General features: G+C 38.3%; 1 protein-coding gene across 7 annotated transcripts in view; it reads left to right on the forward strand.

Annotated features, from left to right (window-relative positions):
• The window catches only part of lpp (LIM domain containing preferred translocation partner in lipoma), a 143,927-nt gene that overhangs the window by 25,343 nt on the left and 102,980 nt on the right, over positions 1 to 15,604 (forward strand). For 3 of the 7 annotated variants that reach the window (XM_053429853.1, XM_053429855.1, XM_053429854.1), the window contains one exon: positions 12,985 to 13,015. The exons of 2 other annotated variants lie outside the window; for them this stretch is intronic. In XM_053429853.1, the coding sequence (XP_053285828.1) occupies positions 12,999 to 13,015 (17 nt within the window). In that variant the 5' untranslated portion in view covers positions 12,985 to 12,998. Of the gene's footprint in view, positions 1 to 7,806; positions 7,944 to 12,984; positions 13,016 to 15,604 lie in introns of all 7 variants that reach the window. 2 more of the 7 variants (XM_053429856.1, XM_053429857.1) reach the window with 1 other exon arrangement.

The raw sequence follows: 15,604 nt of genomic DNA on the forward strand, positions 1-15,604 counted from the left end.
ATCTTGAACTTCACGGTTGACTTAGATTACAGATAGTCAGTAAGAAAATAACCGTTAACCTTCAGGCTTGTTTTTAGGTTGTGTATATTTTCAGCTGCAACTGAGAGATTGGAGATGCCACTCATCGTTGTGGGTCTGAAAATAAAAAAAGGACTTATTCAAATAATAGATACCTGTTATTAAATGTGGATGTAGACATCATTGCTGCACATCTAGTATGCTTCTGGTACATTAGTTTATCCGACAATGACTCTTTGTCTTTATCTACTAATTAGCTGACTCTTTGTTGGCGTTGTTTCTGATAAGCTGCTGAGAACTCCCTTAACAGCCACATCAGATTTGTGTATGCATGTCCCGATAACACTAATGGCCTTTGCTATAATTGATGTAAGATCTAATGTCATTACTGTTTCAGTCATGCTTGTGTGTTTTTAATTCTAATGGAGCAGTGCAGAGTTGATTGTTGTTTTTTGCTACTGTTACTAAAAAGTATGCCATTAGATAAACTGCATTTCCAATAAGCTGCACTATTATGAAGCAGATATTATGAGATGGTATAGACCACAAACCATAAGTAGCGATGCTGAAATTAGAAAGCTCTGAGGTGTCTGTGCGCAGCAAAGTATGGACTGTTGTTGAATACTAACATTTGACTCTTGAAACAGATGGTAAGGTGCTCGTTTGGGAACCTGAGCTCTTCCTCGCAGAATATGAAAATGTTGAACAGGTGGTGCAAGAAGATTCCCCCCTTCCACGGCTTTCATTAACACACCTTCAGTCTTGTATTAACAATACGCTTATATGTGCCATCAGAGACAGAGGGCAGACAAAAGAGTTTCTTCTTTTTTTACAGACAAAAAAGTGGCAAAGCTCTGTACATATTATGTAGTTTGAGACACAACCTGCTCTACCAACATCGGCAAAATCCTAAAACACACACGCTCTCCTACAGTATGAACATCTGATACTGTAAGTGTCTGTTTGTTAGAGAGAAGGGTTTTGTCTTTCCATACACTATGTGATACTTGTGCAGATACTGTACAAATATCAACCATGAACATTGTAATTGTTAAAGGATTTCCAATAGAGTTATGTTTAAATGTCACACCTTTTTCGAATTGTCCTCCTGGAATAAAGGGCAGAATGAGTTGTCAGGTTTCCATCCAAACGTAGTGCAAATTTGTATTTAATTTCAAGAAAATTAGCACAAGAAAATGCTAAGTACTCTCCTAGTAACTGCTATTGTGCGAGTATTAGGAGTAGATTCATGGACATGGAAACAAATTTCCCAGTCGGCTGCTATTAAACTATTGAAGAAGAAAAGGGATAAATGATCATTTAAAACTTAAAATAACAAAGTATCATGGAAGTAAGTATGTTTGTTTCATGTGTTAATATGAATGCTGGAAAGAACCAGAGAGAGACTGTCTCCATCCAGTATGAACGTCTGTCACATGTTCACAGTTCAGTTCTCATATGTTGTAGCCAGATAGCTGTTGAACACTGACTAGCTTAGCACTGTGGAATCTCACACACTTTAAACTGTACCCATCAATATTTTAATCACCTAAATCAGGTTCCCTTGAGCTTTCAGAGCAGCTAAGAGCAGCTTTTCCTGTCAGTCTGTGAAACCAAAGTAACATTAGTTCATCAGCTAAAGAGGTGAGAGCTGTCAGCGGGATAAATTTAGATTATGTCTTACACCTTAAGCTTCGAGACCAAAACACTCTGAACCACTGACTCGTGAGCGTGGAAACAGCTGTGTTATTGTTCTTTGTGGCTTCTGTAGCAGCCCAACTTCCCTCTCCTCACCACTTGTGTTCTCGGTACAAGTCCGAGGGATTACTTGTTGAGGCTGAGGCCTCTCAACTGCATTCTGACAATAGCAACAAAGATATTGCATTGTTAGAGACAACTTTGGAGATTTTCTGATAACACACCACCCTTGCAAATTATTTATCAAATAAAGACAACTGCAACAGTCAAAGCACCTCTGATAGCTTGTTATCCTGTTGCGTGTATGCTCCTGGTCCCGTTGGTGTGCTGCAGTGCGGGGCTTTCTGTTGGTGTTGGATGGAGGGCTGGGTGAAGTGTTTAAGTCCACAAAACACTTTTGGAGTTTCAGGGGTAAACAGTGTAGCAGCCGAATCCAATACAATTAAAGAAATTACTGACCTATCTTCAGACGTAATAAAACAGAACAAACACAACAAGCCTCCATCCTGCTCGTGTGGTGCCAGGTTAGGCTTGAAGCTTGGTGTAAATGACCTCGTTTCGAGTGGAATTTGGATGTCGGGGCTTTCGGACACTTGTTTGACACGACACGGGCAGTATGGAGGCATGTTATGTTTCTTTACTTCTGAAGAAGGCATCACAATTGACTTCATTTGTATTGGATTGGTCTGCAACGCTGAGACTCCAGAAGTGTTTTGTGGACTCAAACACTTCACCCACCCCCCCATCATAATTCAGAATGAGTGAATTTTCATTTTGGGTGAACTTTCCGTTTAAAGGACCAGTGTGTAATGTTAGAGTTAGGGTCAGTGACATCTATAGGTAAAGTTGCAGATTGCGCCCAACTGAATAACCCCCCCTAACCTCTTCCATTCCAAGGCTCTATCCACATTGCTGTGAATATATATTTTTTATATATATTCTTATTTATCCACATTTTGAAAAATAAATCTTCACCCGCATGACCTTCAATTAACAAAATATCTCAGACAGGAACACAAGAACAACTACAAATGCTCAAACAAGCATGCTGGTCCAGAAGGTGGCAACAATGTCGCGATCTGCGATCCATCAAATACCAGAGAAAACCACTGTGGTCAAGTAATATTGGGTGAGGCAGATGCCTGTGAATGTTTGTGATGTGGTGCAGTGATGCTAAATATAGCTTGTAATAGCTTGTAATTAAACTTGTAATGAGGCCTGGCAGTGCCACTGGCATATAACCGTCGATGTTGTTGTTAGTTCTGGCGCGTTCCCTTTGCTTAAATGAACAGTGGGCCTAGGTCAAGTAATCTGTGACATCATTATTCCCCAAACACTCTGTTTTACATGTACACAAAACTTTGGAAGGCGTTTATAAAATTTGTTTTAGTTACTTAAGTTTGCTTGTGCATGAGAGGCCCAAACGCAGATGGAAAAGTTTGTGTTGCAAATATTTTTTGCATTGGTGTGGACAGGGTGAAAGAGTGTAGAAGACAGTACTGTGGCCTTCAAGTAGGGTTGAAACCGAAAAGGCCCTCTTTTGGGTTGTCCACTGGGGGCTTATGTGAGAACATGCAGATACATGGCAAAATCCAAGGAGAGATGTCATCTAAAAGTCAATTGATTTTCTAGAAACTAATTAAAGGGTGTTGTTAAGGGTCTTTGAAGCCTATCTTAAAGGGGACATATTATGAAAACTCAAAACAGGTCAATCTGATGAGGGCTGTTTTAGAACGGGTATAAAAGGTGCTGTTTTAAATTATCCTTGTGGTATTTGACCAAAATATGTTAAAGACATTTCATTAAGACCCACAAGGAACCATATCAACTGTGGTAAAATGGGCATACGATGGGTCCTTTTAAGGTGAAATACAAATATTTTTTCAGTGTCATGGTTGAGCACTGGTGAAAGAGGTGTACTTTCTTGATTGCTCTATTTTATTTATCTATGTAAATTCATAATTATATAAAATGTATCATTTAATATTTAGTCTTTTTCATTTCAATGTACTTCATGGGAGTTTTGCTTTAATGATCTCACATTAAACAAAATCCCTGTCCAAACCGAACCTGCCTTAAACACTGTTACATTTGGTTATACTAACCTTAACAGCATCATCTCACAGGTGCATTTTAACAGTGACAGTTTAAATGCACGTTGCTATTTGTTTCTTGTAGCAATGCCAGGAGTAATGCTTCAATATGTTGTTTACATTAACACTGATGAATTCTTTAAAAGAGTTGATTTGAGGGTTTACTGTTTTTCCGATTGTCGAAATGTTATATTTACCGTGCAGTCAAATCAGTGCGATTATCTAGAGGGCAGAAGAATGAACCTGGCCGGGGTAGGTTTATGAACTCTGACATCTCTAAATAAAGACAGTGAAGGTTTCCAGGTTCCTTCTCACAACAGAGTGTTTACAGTACAGAGTTGTTGCTTTGGAATAAAGACACCGTGGTGACTTATTTCAAACAAAGAGCAGTATATGCATTTGTATTGATTCAGCTTGACCTTTCTGTCATCCCTTAGAAAACTAAATTATCAACAACACCACAGAGTGCTAAGAATTCTATGGGTGTTATATTTAAGAGGATACAACAAAGCTGTTTATTCAGGGGGGTTCAACACTTGAGCAGAATGAAAGAAGAATGTTTGGAACAGTTATATACTGAAGGAACAACCCAACTAAATATATTTTACCCTCTAACCTTATAGAACACAGCTTTTTTGCGTACATACGTATAATAACTTATACAGTCTGAGCACCCTGTGAACCACAAGGCACACTAATTCACAAAAATCTTTTATATTGCACCAGTACTAACAATCTTAAGTCAGCACTATGTTTTCAAGTCAAGTAGTTCAGAAGTGTTCTCATTAAAGCGTGAGAGTAGCGTGGAGGTGGACTGATGGGGGCCATCTTACGTGACTGGGCCGCACTGAAGCTGTAAAAGGAACCTGCCAAGGAGGGATCTTGGTTTCTCTGTTTGTTTGGATGTCCTGGCTCACAGTTTGTCTATACGGGCCAGATTCTTGAAGCACACATCAAATCAATGGATGACTGGTGAGGCCGGCTGCCAGCTGAATTTCAAGAACACTTTATAGCTTTACTGCAGAATTTTTAAATGCTTAACTCTTTGGTGGACTTAAAGTGAATGGACAAATCCCTTTTTTTTACTGGATTCTCAGTGGACGCACCAGGGAAATATATAATGGCATAGCATCTTTTCTCACGTTCAATAGCCATGCAATTCACTCTTACTTATAACCAGCTTTCTACATGTAAGGTAAACATCTTTTTAGAATGAAGCCAAGTCCTTCGTCTGATTCATCACATTTTCTTCACAGCTTTTACCTGATAATCTCAGCAACGCAGTATGTGTGCATTTAACGTTCAAATAGCTTTTAGGACTGCAAGAAAAATCCATGTAGAGTCATCCAAATGTATTTTTCTATAGCGTTAGCTTACTTCACAAAATATAATCTGGAATGTTTCTATTCTGCTCTTATCCCGTGAATAGCATCTAGTCATGGTAGGTAATCTGCAACTACCAAATTATTGTTGATTATCAAGAAACTTGTGTCAGACCATTTTATGGTTGTGTAGAGCTTTTGCTGAAATCCTTAAAAAACCTTTTTTGCTGCACGTTCAACATACCCACAAAACAGCAGGGCGGTGTTTCCCAGAAACCCGAAAAATCATATATTAAAACATTTCCAACCTTATAACATTATGACCTTAACTGAATAGAGACTTTTAGTAATTGTGCGTCTAGATCTTAAGAGAAATTGGAAATAAAAAAAAAAAGCAGTTCCTCCCGACACCATGTGTCCACCAAAGGACGTCAGAGAAACACTGATTTTAGTGTAAAGCTGCATCATGCAGTGTTTTTACCTGTTTCAATTATCTGGTCCATTTATTATGAACAGTATAGGAGATTTCTGCTAATTCAGTTTAGGGTATAAAAAACTCTTGAACAATTTGCACTGAAGGATACGTGTTAATATTAGGCATGTTAGAAAGTATGAAAATAGGTCTCAACTCAGTCAATATGTAACATTTCAAGATAAAATACATTATTTAAAAGCAACTATTTTCAGCAACTCGAAAATCTGGTTCAGTGTCAGCATATTTAAACGTGACGTGGTGGAATCTCAGTGACAGCTCATGTGTGGCCTAATTGGATGGTCCAGAACAAATGATATGTAAAAAAAATTAGAGAATGTTAATGAATATTGTTCTCTTTTTTTACATGAAGCCTGAAGTGTTTTACTTTCATTCGAGCTGCTTAACAAAGACCCACAGTTGCTGTGTTGTGGATTCTTCTATCATGGGATCATGTAGCTCATTATTATCAAATTTGGCAGATTTGGATGAATGAGGCAGACAGTGCAGTCGTGTCACAGGAGTAATCTCTCAGTCTTTTTTTTCTGCTTTTCCTTTCTGCCTACTTGATTTTCTTCATTTCTTTATCCTTCCTTTCATTCTCTCCCAAAATACACATTGCTGTGAAGTTTGTGCCCAGACTGACTTCAGGATTTAGGAGTCAGTGAGTTATGACGACTGAGGTGGACGTGCTCAATTGGTCAAAGCTCGTCTGATATGCATCTGGAAAATAATTTTCTTGTAGTATATATCTTTAGGACGCCATCCCAAACTGGTGTTCCAAGGTGGATAATAATAGAATAATCTCATTAAGAAGATTAACTAAAGAAAACTGTTTCTTTGTGCCTGAATATGTAAGACTAAGGCCTAAATAAAGGCAACAGAATTTCTTCTCCAGAATTTTTTCCGTTGAAATATTTGGACAATTAATCGGATCTAATCTTGCATCGATCTCAGTTTTGATAAAGTATAACTGAAAAGTTAGATAGATGTTTTGAACATTGATTGGCTTTTTGTTTAAGGTATTTCTTTAGTAGCTTTAAAATGAAGTCAGATTTAGGGCTTTCACTAATCCTTAATTATTTTCTGCAGGTCGTCAGCTGATCAATCTGAAAAATATCTAGTTTGAAACTGGTAGTTTCATACGTCCAAGTTATATTGTAATGTATTGTTGCATCAGACGGTCAAAAAGTCTCTCAGATTTAATAAAGCACAGAAAATGTTTATATTTTTGTAACAAAAAATGATTGGGAATTTATGCCTTTTAAGAGTCACATGATTTCAATAATCAATCAAATTATATTTATACAGCCCATATTCAGAAGTCACAATTTGTCACATATGTCTTGATAAGTCGCAACATCCTCTGTCCTTAACTCTCAATAAGAGAATTATTAGATTATTTTTGATAATAAAAATCGATTTGATGTCTATATTTTTATTGGACCTTTTTTATACTTTTGAATTCAAAATATTTAATAATAATAATTATTTATCAGCATTTCCAAAAAATGGAATCCAGTTTAATTGTTCTTATGTGTTAATGGTGCAGGTTGTTTCATTTAGTCTCTCACATGACGGCTGTGTGGTAAGATTTTCATACTTCAGTTAATGATGGATTTTTACCAGCAGTAATTCAGTTGGTTAACTTGGTGTGTGATACAGGGACATTCGCTGAGTGCACACTTCAATTCTGACACAGTGAGCATGAATCTATTTCACTGAATCAATGCTTCTCTGTTGGGAGGGCCCACATGCCCAACAATGCAGTGAAAATAATGGCGTATTGAACTGGTATGTGATAGAGCAATTATACCCTTTGTTCACAGCTCTGCAGAGATATGTTTGACAGCTGCTATCAAGCTGCATGTTTACACACTGACGCAGAGGTCTGTCCTTAAACAATTAATAGTTTTCCGAGAGAAACTGGAGCAGTGGATAGTACACAGCTGAGCTGTGATCAACTTCTGCAAGGAAAGTGAAGAGCAGAAAACAAGTAAATAAGGCAGGCTCATGATGCACAGATTAGATTAAGACAGTGATTAAGTGGGCTGACATAGATACCCTGGCTGGTCCAATGAGTGGCTTTGGATTTGGTTTTAAGCAGCAGGAAGAGATAAACAGCAAAAGCCTGTAGTCAATTAAGGATAAAGCCTTCCAAAAACAACTAGTTTAACTTTGCTTTTCAATTAATCCTCTCCAGGTTCCACTGAGGGTCATAGTGCTGCAGAGTGAGCAGTGGAGGAGTTAAAGATTAAGTAAGAGTCCAAACAACTGAGCGCAAGCACTAAGGATCAAATCACTTAACCCAGCTGATGCTGCACAGATGCCTCTGGCAGGGTAGGATTTCAGCCATTTGTTTTTCCTCAGGAATTTTACAAACATCTCATTCATTTTGGGGAATTATGATCCGTGGATGAATCGAGGAAGTCCTAAAGTGCTCGTTTTTTTGATTTACACAATTACCTCTGTTGTTAGAAAGGATTTCAAGGATGTGTAAACATTTAAAAAACACAACTATGTTGTGTTTTTCAGAGTAATCTGTAAGAAATCCCTTAGCCTCATCTGCTGCGGGAGAAAATCTCCCTTTCATGTACTCTGGTTTGGATCGAGATAATCAAGTAACATTGTTTACTCTACAAATGAAACAATTCGTATTGACAAAATGTGTTTCAACAACAACATTGGACTCTGATCCCTTTATTTTGTCCCTTAACGTCCTGTCTTTGGTGAAAGTTGGACCAGTTTAACAACACAACATTCAGTGTGAATTAAGGACTTGCGGATCAGTAGGAATAAGAGACCAGATGTCCCATACACCAGTGGGAAAAACATTTTCTATATAAACTGCATAACTATCTTATAGGCATTGGATACATTTTCAAAGACAAAAGCTCATGAACATTCTATTCAACCTGGGTTAAGCCCAATCTGACTTCTGTTATCATGTCTCTGAAAAATGTAGCAAACTCCTCACATTTTGATGTTGGCTTGGTGATTGTGTAGCGTTTGGAGCGGGATTTACGAGGCTGTCCATAGTTCAAGTATCCTGGCATATTCATGGGTTCCAGAAATCAGTTGTATCTTAGTTTTCCTATTTTGGCTCTTTCCAACTTTTTCTCTTTGCATTAATATCTGTTGTCCTTGTTGGTTGCTTTTCATATTTAATAACAAAAAGTCAGTAATCAAACACTGAGAAGTTCCATAGCAACTTTTCCCATCCAGCTTAGTTGAGGGAAGTAGTACATTTAATAAGATCAAGATTGAATTATTTGTAGTTATACCAGATTAGTGTGGGCTATCTGATGTAAAATGGGTCTCACATGTTATGACTATGATGATATTAGGCTGTTGACAAACAGTTCTCCTGGCAGAGTTAAGGGAGTGTTTGTTAAGTAATCCAGGCCCCTTGTCGTGACCAAGCAAGGTAACGGATTGGATTGACTTTTCGATCAGATCAGGAGATGTGATTACAGTTTGAGTGTGATGATACTTACAAGGTGATAATGTAATTAATAAAGAGTAGTCTCATCCATAATCCATGTAGGGCTCTACTTATGTAATAGCACAAATACAACACTGTAAAATACTCTATGACCAATAAGCATCATGCTTGTAGTAATGTATTATTTCTCTGTTGAAGCAACTGAAATTACATTGTTTAATGTGAAGAGCACATTTTTACATGTTGAGGATATGAACAATGACTCAGTCCCACCTCAGCTCTGAATAACAAGTAATATGTTAAATAAATTGTGGCCTTTAAAATTCAATATAATTTCATTTTTCACATCATTGAGTAAATAGTGGAGGTAAACTATCACACTACACAGTGCATATTTCCCATTACATTATAGGTATATAATTTAGTCTCCCCTTTCCTTAATTGTATTTTTACAGCCAATCGCAGGCTCTTTGTTGCTGATAGCTAACACTCCTCCACAGTGGCTGAGAACCCTATAGTGAGCTTAGCCACTTGTATTGTGTGTGATAAAGCGAGTATGAGGAAACCCTGGCTCAGTGTGACATGATGAAGTTATGGACCTAAAGCCCCTCATTGTTCAAGTGCGTGTCTGTGGGCCTGTAGTCCAGCACGGCAGAATATAGAGGTGAAATGCTGCCGTGGCTGGCAACCCACTGGACCTGAGAAGAGTTTACAAACGAGGCAATACCTGCGAGTCAAGATAAAGGGGTAAAGCACCAAGGCTCTTTCATTGGGCCAAAACCCAAACGATCTGGATATAATTGCAAAGCGAAATCGCTGTCTGCTGCAATTGCTTAAATAGTAGCTCAAGTATTTAAAAAAGCGCAGATGAAATCATCATGAGCTTACACTCATTCATGTCTTTATATCCTGTGCTGTGCTAAGGGGATTCTTGAGCAAAGTCATCTGTATTCAGTAAACAAAGTGGTATTGATGAGTTGATTCAATGTGGCTTTGCCAGTGAGCGAGCCGGGGAAGGGATTATGTCCCCAAGCCAAAACCCAATACAAGTTTGAATTAGGGGATAGATGTGCAGTGCTTATTGTAACAGCTGAGGATAAGCTGTGTTGAACATTAAAATAACAACTCAATACCTGTGATATGAACAGGTTTCAGAAAATCTCAGACTCGCTTAAGTGGAAAATATCTGATTACTGCCACAGAATAAGTTTTTCAAGCAAAAGCAAACGTCCCAGTGGTTTGAAACAAGTTTGACTTGATTTCTGTTGATAACCGTGCATAAAGGGACATAATTGAAGGAGTTGTTTCGGAAGGCCTTGGTTGAGCTTTGACTTACTGAAGAATTTAAGCATCTCCAGTGAGTCAGGCTGGTGTAAAGGTGTAACTACAGCAGCATATGGCAGAGACTGTGAGGAATCCAGAAATCCTATAATCCACCATTCTTCCAGAATAGGGATTATATATCTTCTGTGACTTTCTTCTGTTTTTACGTCTCGCCTTCCCTTCGTCTGTCCACATGGTTTCAGTCACTGCTGTTACAAAACCATGAGGGGTGTTACATTTTGTTTAACATTTGATCTGCCAAGCATTTTCCAAAGAAACATCTCGGATTCAGCTCCTTTATTAAAATTTTTCATTTGTCTTGATAAAAACTGTCTGCTGCAAATGAACCTCTCCTTAGGTGCCTTCTATAGATACCGCGATAACACAGCAACAGTTTTGTAAATGTTAAACTCTTTAACACGGTTATGAGTTTATAAATCTGTAATATTCTGAATTTGTCCTTAAGTAGGATGTATTTATATTTTTTGTCATCCAATGATTCGATACATTTGTAGGAACTGTGCATGGACGTCATAACAAAGTGGTGTTGAAAATATAAAAGTAGATGCATTTTGAAGCTAATTATGCAGTGAGATAGCCATATCTATCCCAATCACCATATGTTTTAAAGAAACATGTATTCAAAACTGATTTACAGCTCCTTAACCACACATGTACAATTACAAAGACACACAGAGATGACAGTTTGATCCCCCAATTACATGCTTGCCTCCCTTTTCTCATTTTTCATGGCTTCAGTCTTCACCAGTGCAGCAGTTGGAGTCGTATGGCCAGACACTTGACTTGTTTGTGAGTTCAGGGTCATAATTAACTTCATCAAACCGTAAACTTTGCAAACTTTTCTTAAGAGATGAGGATTCCAGTGTGTCCATGTCCTCATAAATTACATTTCAAAAAGTTTTTAGAGAGTCTCTGGGTTTTTTGTCTGAATAAAACCTAGTCAACTTAATTATCACCTAGCCTTACATTGTATTGCAGACTATCCTTGAAACGCCCAGCTACGTGTGTGCTACAGTCCAAGGCCTCTCACTTTTCATTATTCGCTTTATCATTCGACTTTACAAAGAATGCTCCCAACCTCACTGAGCAATATTTAAAATAGAGGAGACATCCACTGAACTCCTCCAATATCAGTCTACAGGTTCCGCTGATTCACAGTTTACCATCAAGTGCAAATTTCTCTTAAATCAAAGGCAGCAATTAACACATCAAGGCTGAAGATGTTACCAAACTCATTTTTTCCCTCCAGTCCTCACAGGTAGCTACAGGAAATAAAAAAAGTCCTCCTGTTGAATGATAAGCACTTCCTCTGCTGTAATAAGAAGCCCCAGGATAATGCCTGTCAGATGAGGCCAATTAATGATGGTTTGATATGATGTTTGAAGTGTTCAAGGCAAGTCCACGGCTCCTCTTACACACTGTTGTTCCCTCCCAGATAAGCTTTACTTCGTTGACTTTGCCCAAATCCACTTTCAAAAAACCAAAGGCACTTGTTAGCTACCTATCCGAGAGTGACATGCGTAGCTATAGGCCAGCATTGGGTAATGGTCCTTCACTGTCACCTCCGTAATTTGTGGATTAACAGTTTGATTTAATTTTGAGCCGTCATAGGCAGCTGTTTGGCATATTTGGAGGCAAGGACCGATCATCCCGTAAGCTTCTCGGACAGGCAGTTTGGATGTTATCACGCATTATTTATGAATGCTGTACACAGAAGTGTATAATGCCAAACGGGAAGTACTAAATGCTAAAAGGGGGTTGGGGAAAAAATGTAGGCCAGTGTTGTCTTTTTTAATGATCTAGTCTGTTGACCACGGACCTGCATCGAGTAGAACTTAAACTATCCAAAGAAGAACTGTTGTTTGAACCTTTCAATGTATACTACTTGGAAAGTATGTCTATTGCAGAAAGTACTGAAGCCCCCTCCAGAATATTTGGGCCTGTATCAATAGAGAACAACGTGTCCTGATTTAGTTAGAGTTTATTACTCAACAGCTTAATTAAACTAAAATGGTGAAGTTGGCAGAAAACTACCGACGTGTTTATTTGCTGTGAAGTATCAGACATTCACTGCACTCAGAGGATGAATCGTAATCTCCCTTTAAATAATGACATTCCCATCAGCCTCAGTTCTACTCTGTGTTTAGCGCTATTTGACAAATGTTAACGTGCTAACATGCCTAATTAGCACAGTGAGAATAGCAAACACTGTATCTGGCTATCAAACTGATATTATTGTGAGCACACTGATGTGAACAATTAGCTCCACTACAGCCTCTCAGAGCTGCGAGCACGGCTGTCGACTCTTGCTCACTTGCTTTTGCTCTCATGTTGATAAAGATTCATCAAACCGTTTCCATCCTTATCCTTCCTGCTAACATTACCCTGACCTTTTAACCACTTTTGAGTCATATGAGCTTGAAGTAATCAAACTGGTTCATGTACTCGTCTGTAGTTTTCTTTGTTCAAGCTGCTGCTTGTTCCTTTTAATTGCGTCTTACAAGTAAGGAACAGAATGTGACAGCTTATTGAAAAAATAAACGTTGAAGAGAAACCTCTAAGATGATGTCCTTGCTCTTCTGTTATATACAGGATTCACTTCTTTGATGCCGTACACAGTAAGGTGTGCTACTTCTTTTAGTCTGTATTCTTAGTTAAATGCTTTATCTTTAATATTATTAAATATTTGTCTTGAATAATATATATTCAATGTTGTAAAATTGCTGTGGTTAAATTTTTTAGCCAGAGATGTGACATTGATGCCATCTGCCCCTTTTTGTTTCTGTGTCATTACCCAATACGATCACGTGAACGCAGATCGTCTTCTATCATCTGCTATTGATTTGATAAAAATGTGAAATATACAGATCTTTCCTTTGTTTATTGTTGATGCAAATATATTTTTAAGTGCATGTGCTTTCTACCACAGAGGTATGTGGGAGATGGTTATGGTTGTGTTGTGATATATTTACAGCTGTCAGTCAGTAACCCCCTGAGACTCAGATAAGATAAACTCCTGAGACGTTGCATCTTACCACTTGCAGTATCAAGGAGCACATACTCCAGTCATGCAAGCCATCCAATTCTATTTGATACATCCCAAGCCAATATACAAGCTGTCAGTCAGCATTAGAGTCAGATTCACGTATTTACAGAAAAGTTGTGCTGCTGTCATTAGGGAGCAAAGGCCAACAACTCAAGTAAACTACTCAACAGCTGTTCAAAAAAAGTCATGCAAATCTTGTTAGGAAGTTTTGAGTTGTAACTTTAACAAACGTATCTATTATCTAGTGGGATAAGTGGTGTTTTTATGCTCAAGTGATGCAGAAATACAATCCGTGTTTTGGCTGTAATTCTGAAACGCTGCAAATAAACAACGACAGTATTAAGCACAAAGGGAGAGTAGAGAGCATATTCAAACAGCAGATTTTCTCAGCAAGTGTTTTGACCATTAACATTTTCTCTGTGCCGCTCTTGGTGTAAACGTTACATGTTCAGCTTTTTATCACAGATAAAAACATCACATACCCAATGATGAACCGAAAACAGAGTAGGAGAAGTTGAAAGATTGAGCTTTTGGAAGATTTGATACTCTAAGAAAGGATAAGAAATAAATATAGGAGTTATTGAAGTAGTGGATGCAGGGCAGTATGTTGAACACGTCTTCTTCAACACCAAATGATAAATAACAACAGTAATCAATGTCTGTTTTAAACTGCTTTTTAAAGTCACTGCCAGCTTATTTTGATAATTTTATAATGTTTAATTCACCATATCGGACTGAGACAGACACAGACAGACTGACCCTTGACCTCTGAAATAGCTGACATGCAGTGTATGACAAAATAAATACTAAAATAAATACTTTAAACTTCTATATAAGCACATTCTCTTTCATTTGATGTAAAACAATTAATAAGGAATCAGTTAAAAAAAACAATCCAGTGTATCACAGGTTAACTTTTACAGTTTCAGAAAAAAAATCTGCACCAAGCTTCCCCACATGCCAAGCAAACATGTCATTCCAGACGTACGTGTTCAGAAAAGATACAGTCAACAGTTTCAAATCATGTGTAAAGCAATAAGATAAATCTGAAAATGGCCCCTTGATCACCTCCAGTTTTTTAAAGGCTTATATCACATGCTGAAGATATTCCTGACATAAAAATACATTTCACGTGATGTCTGTGTTTAACAAAAACAGTGGAGCCCCTTGTATTTCTCTCACAACCCTATCCATGGGCTGTTTGTCACCTCCTGTTTTGCTCATGGAGCTGCTGTGGGGTGCAGGTGGGGCGGTGGAGTTGTAACTCTTTGTAGTAGTCACAGCTCTAAATCTCATTCGTAATGGTTATCAACTGGTTTAGGTCCTCACAATAGCTATTGGGTAAAACAAATTGGCTTTTGCTGTGTTTATCATTTGATTAACCTCCATATTTTCCATCTGTGTAATTAGCCTCATTATGAGAGGCTTCACACAGGATGAAGTGGTCTGAAATTTTCCGGACTTTAACAAACGGAGCGCTCGCTCTGTTTGAAAGACGGACTCTCAGCGAGGTGGACTGCAGCTGTAAGAAATCTTCTAATGCTTGTGAACCCTTTGATAAAGGAATAATTAGCAATCTGAAAGTTTTCCCCTGTGACAGTTTAAAGGGCTTCCTCTCGTAAGAAAAGTGAAGCATGTGACAATGTATTTTTAATCAAATTGTCTTATGTAGATAGTTTTTGGTTGTGATGGTACGAAACAAAGAACGCACTGTTGCACAGCTGATAACGATGTAGTATCTGCCGACGTAAGTTGAGGCACAACAAGTTTCTTCTCACCTCTGCGGCGAGCACCTTCTGCCTGTTCGCCTCTGTTAGACTGAAATTGGCCGCCTCCTGTCGGCTTCCTCCCTGGGTGCAGACAGGATGAGTTGTGATTGAGACCCTCTTCTTCACTGAGCTCTGAGCACACTTGCTTTGACAAAACAAAAAGGTGATTCTGCCCCCTGGCTTTCTCTTGTCCTCTCTTCTCCCACTTGTCTCGGCGGGTTTGTGTTAAGCGGTCAGTGCAGTAACAAGGACTGACTTACAGCAGGTGAGTGTGAGACTGAGGTGTTGAAACAGCTTGTTGTTGGAATTAGAGGTGAAATTCCTTCACTGTAATGTATCAGGGCCTCAGAAGACCTTTTTTTTCACACAGTTAAGTCAGACCTTTGCGTGACTGTGT

The sequence above is a fragment of the Pleuronectes platessa genome, chromosome 9 (assembly GCF_947347685.1).
Source record: "Pleuronectes platessa chromosome 9, fPlePla1.1, whole genome shotgun sequence".
NCBI lineage: Eukaryota > Metazoa > Chordata > Actinopteri > Pleuronectiformes > Pleuronectidae > Pleuronectes > Pleuronectes platessa.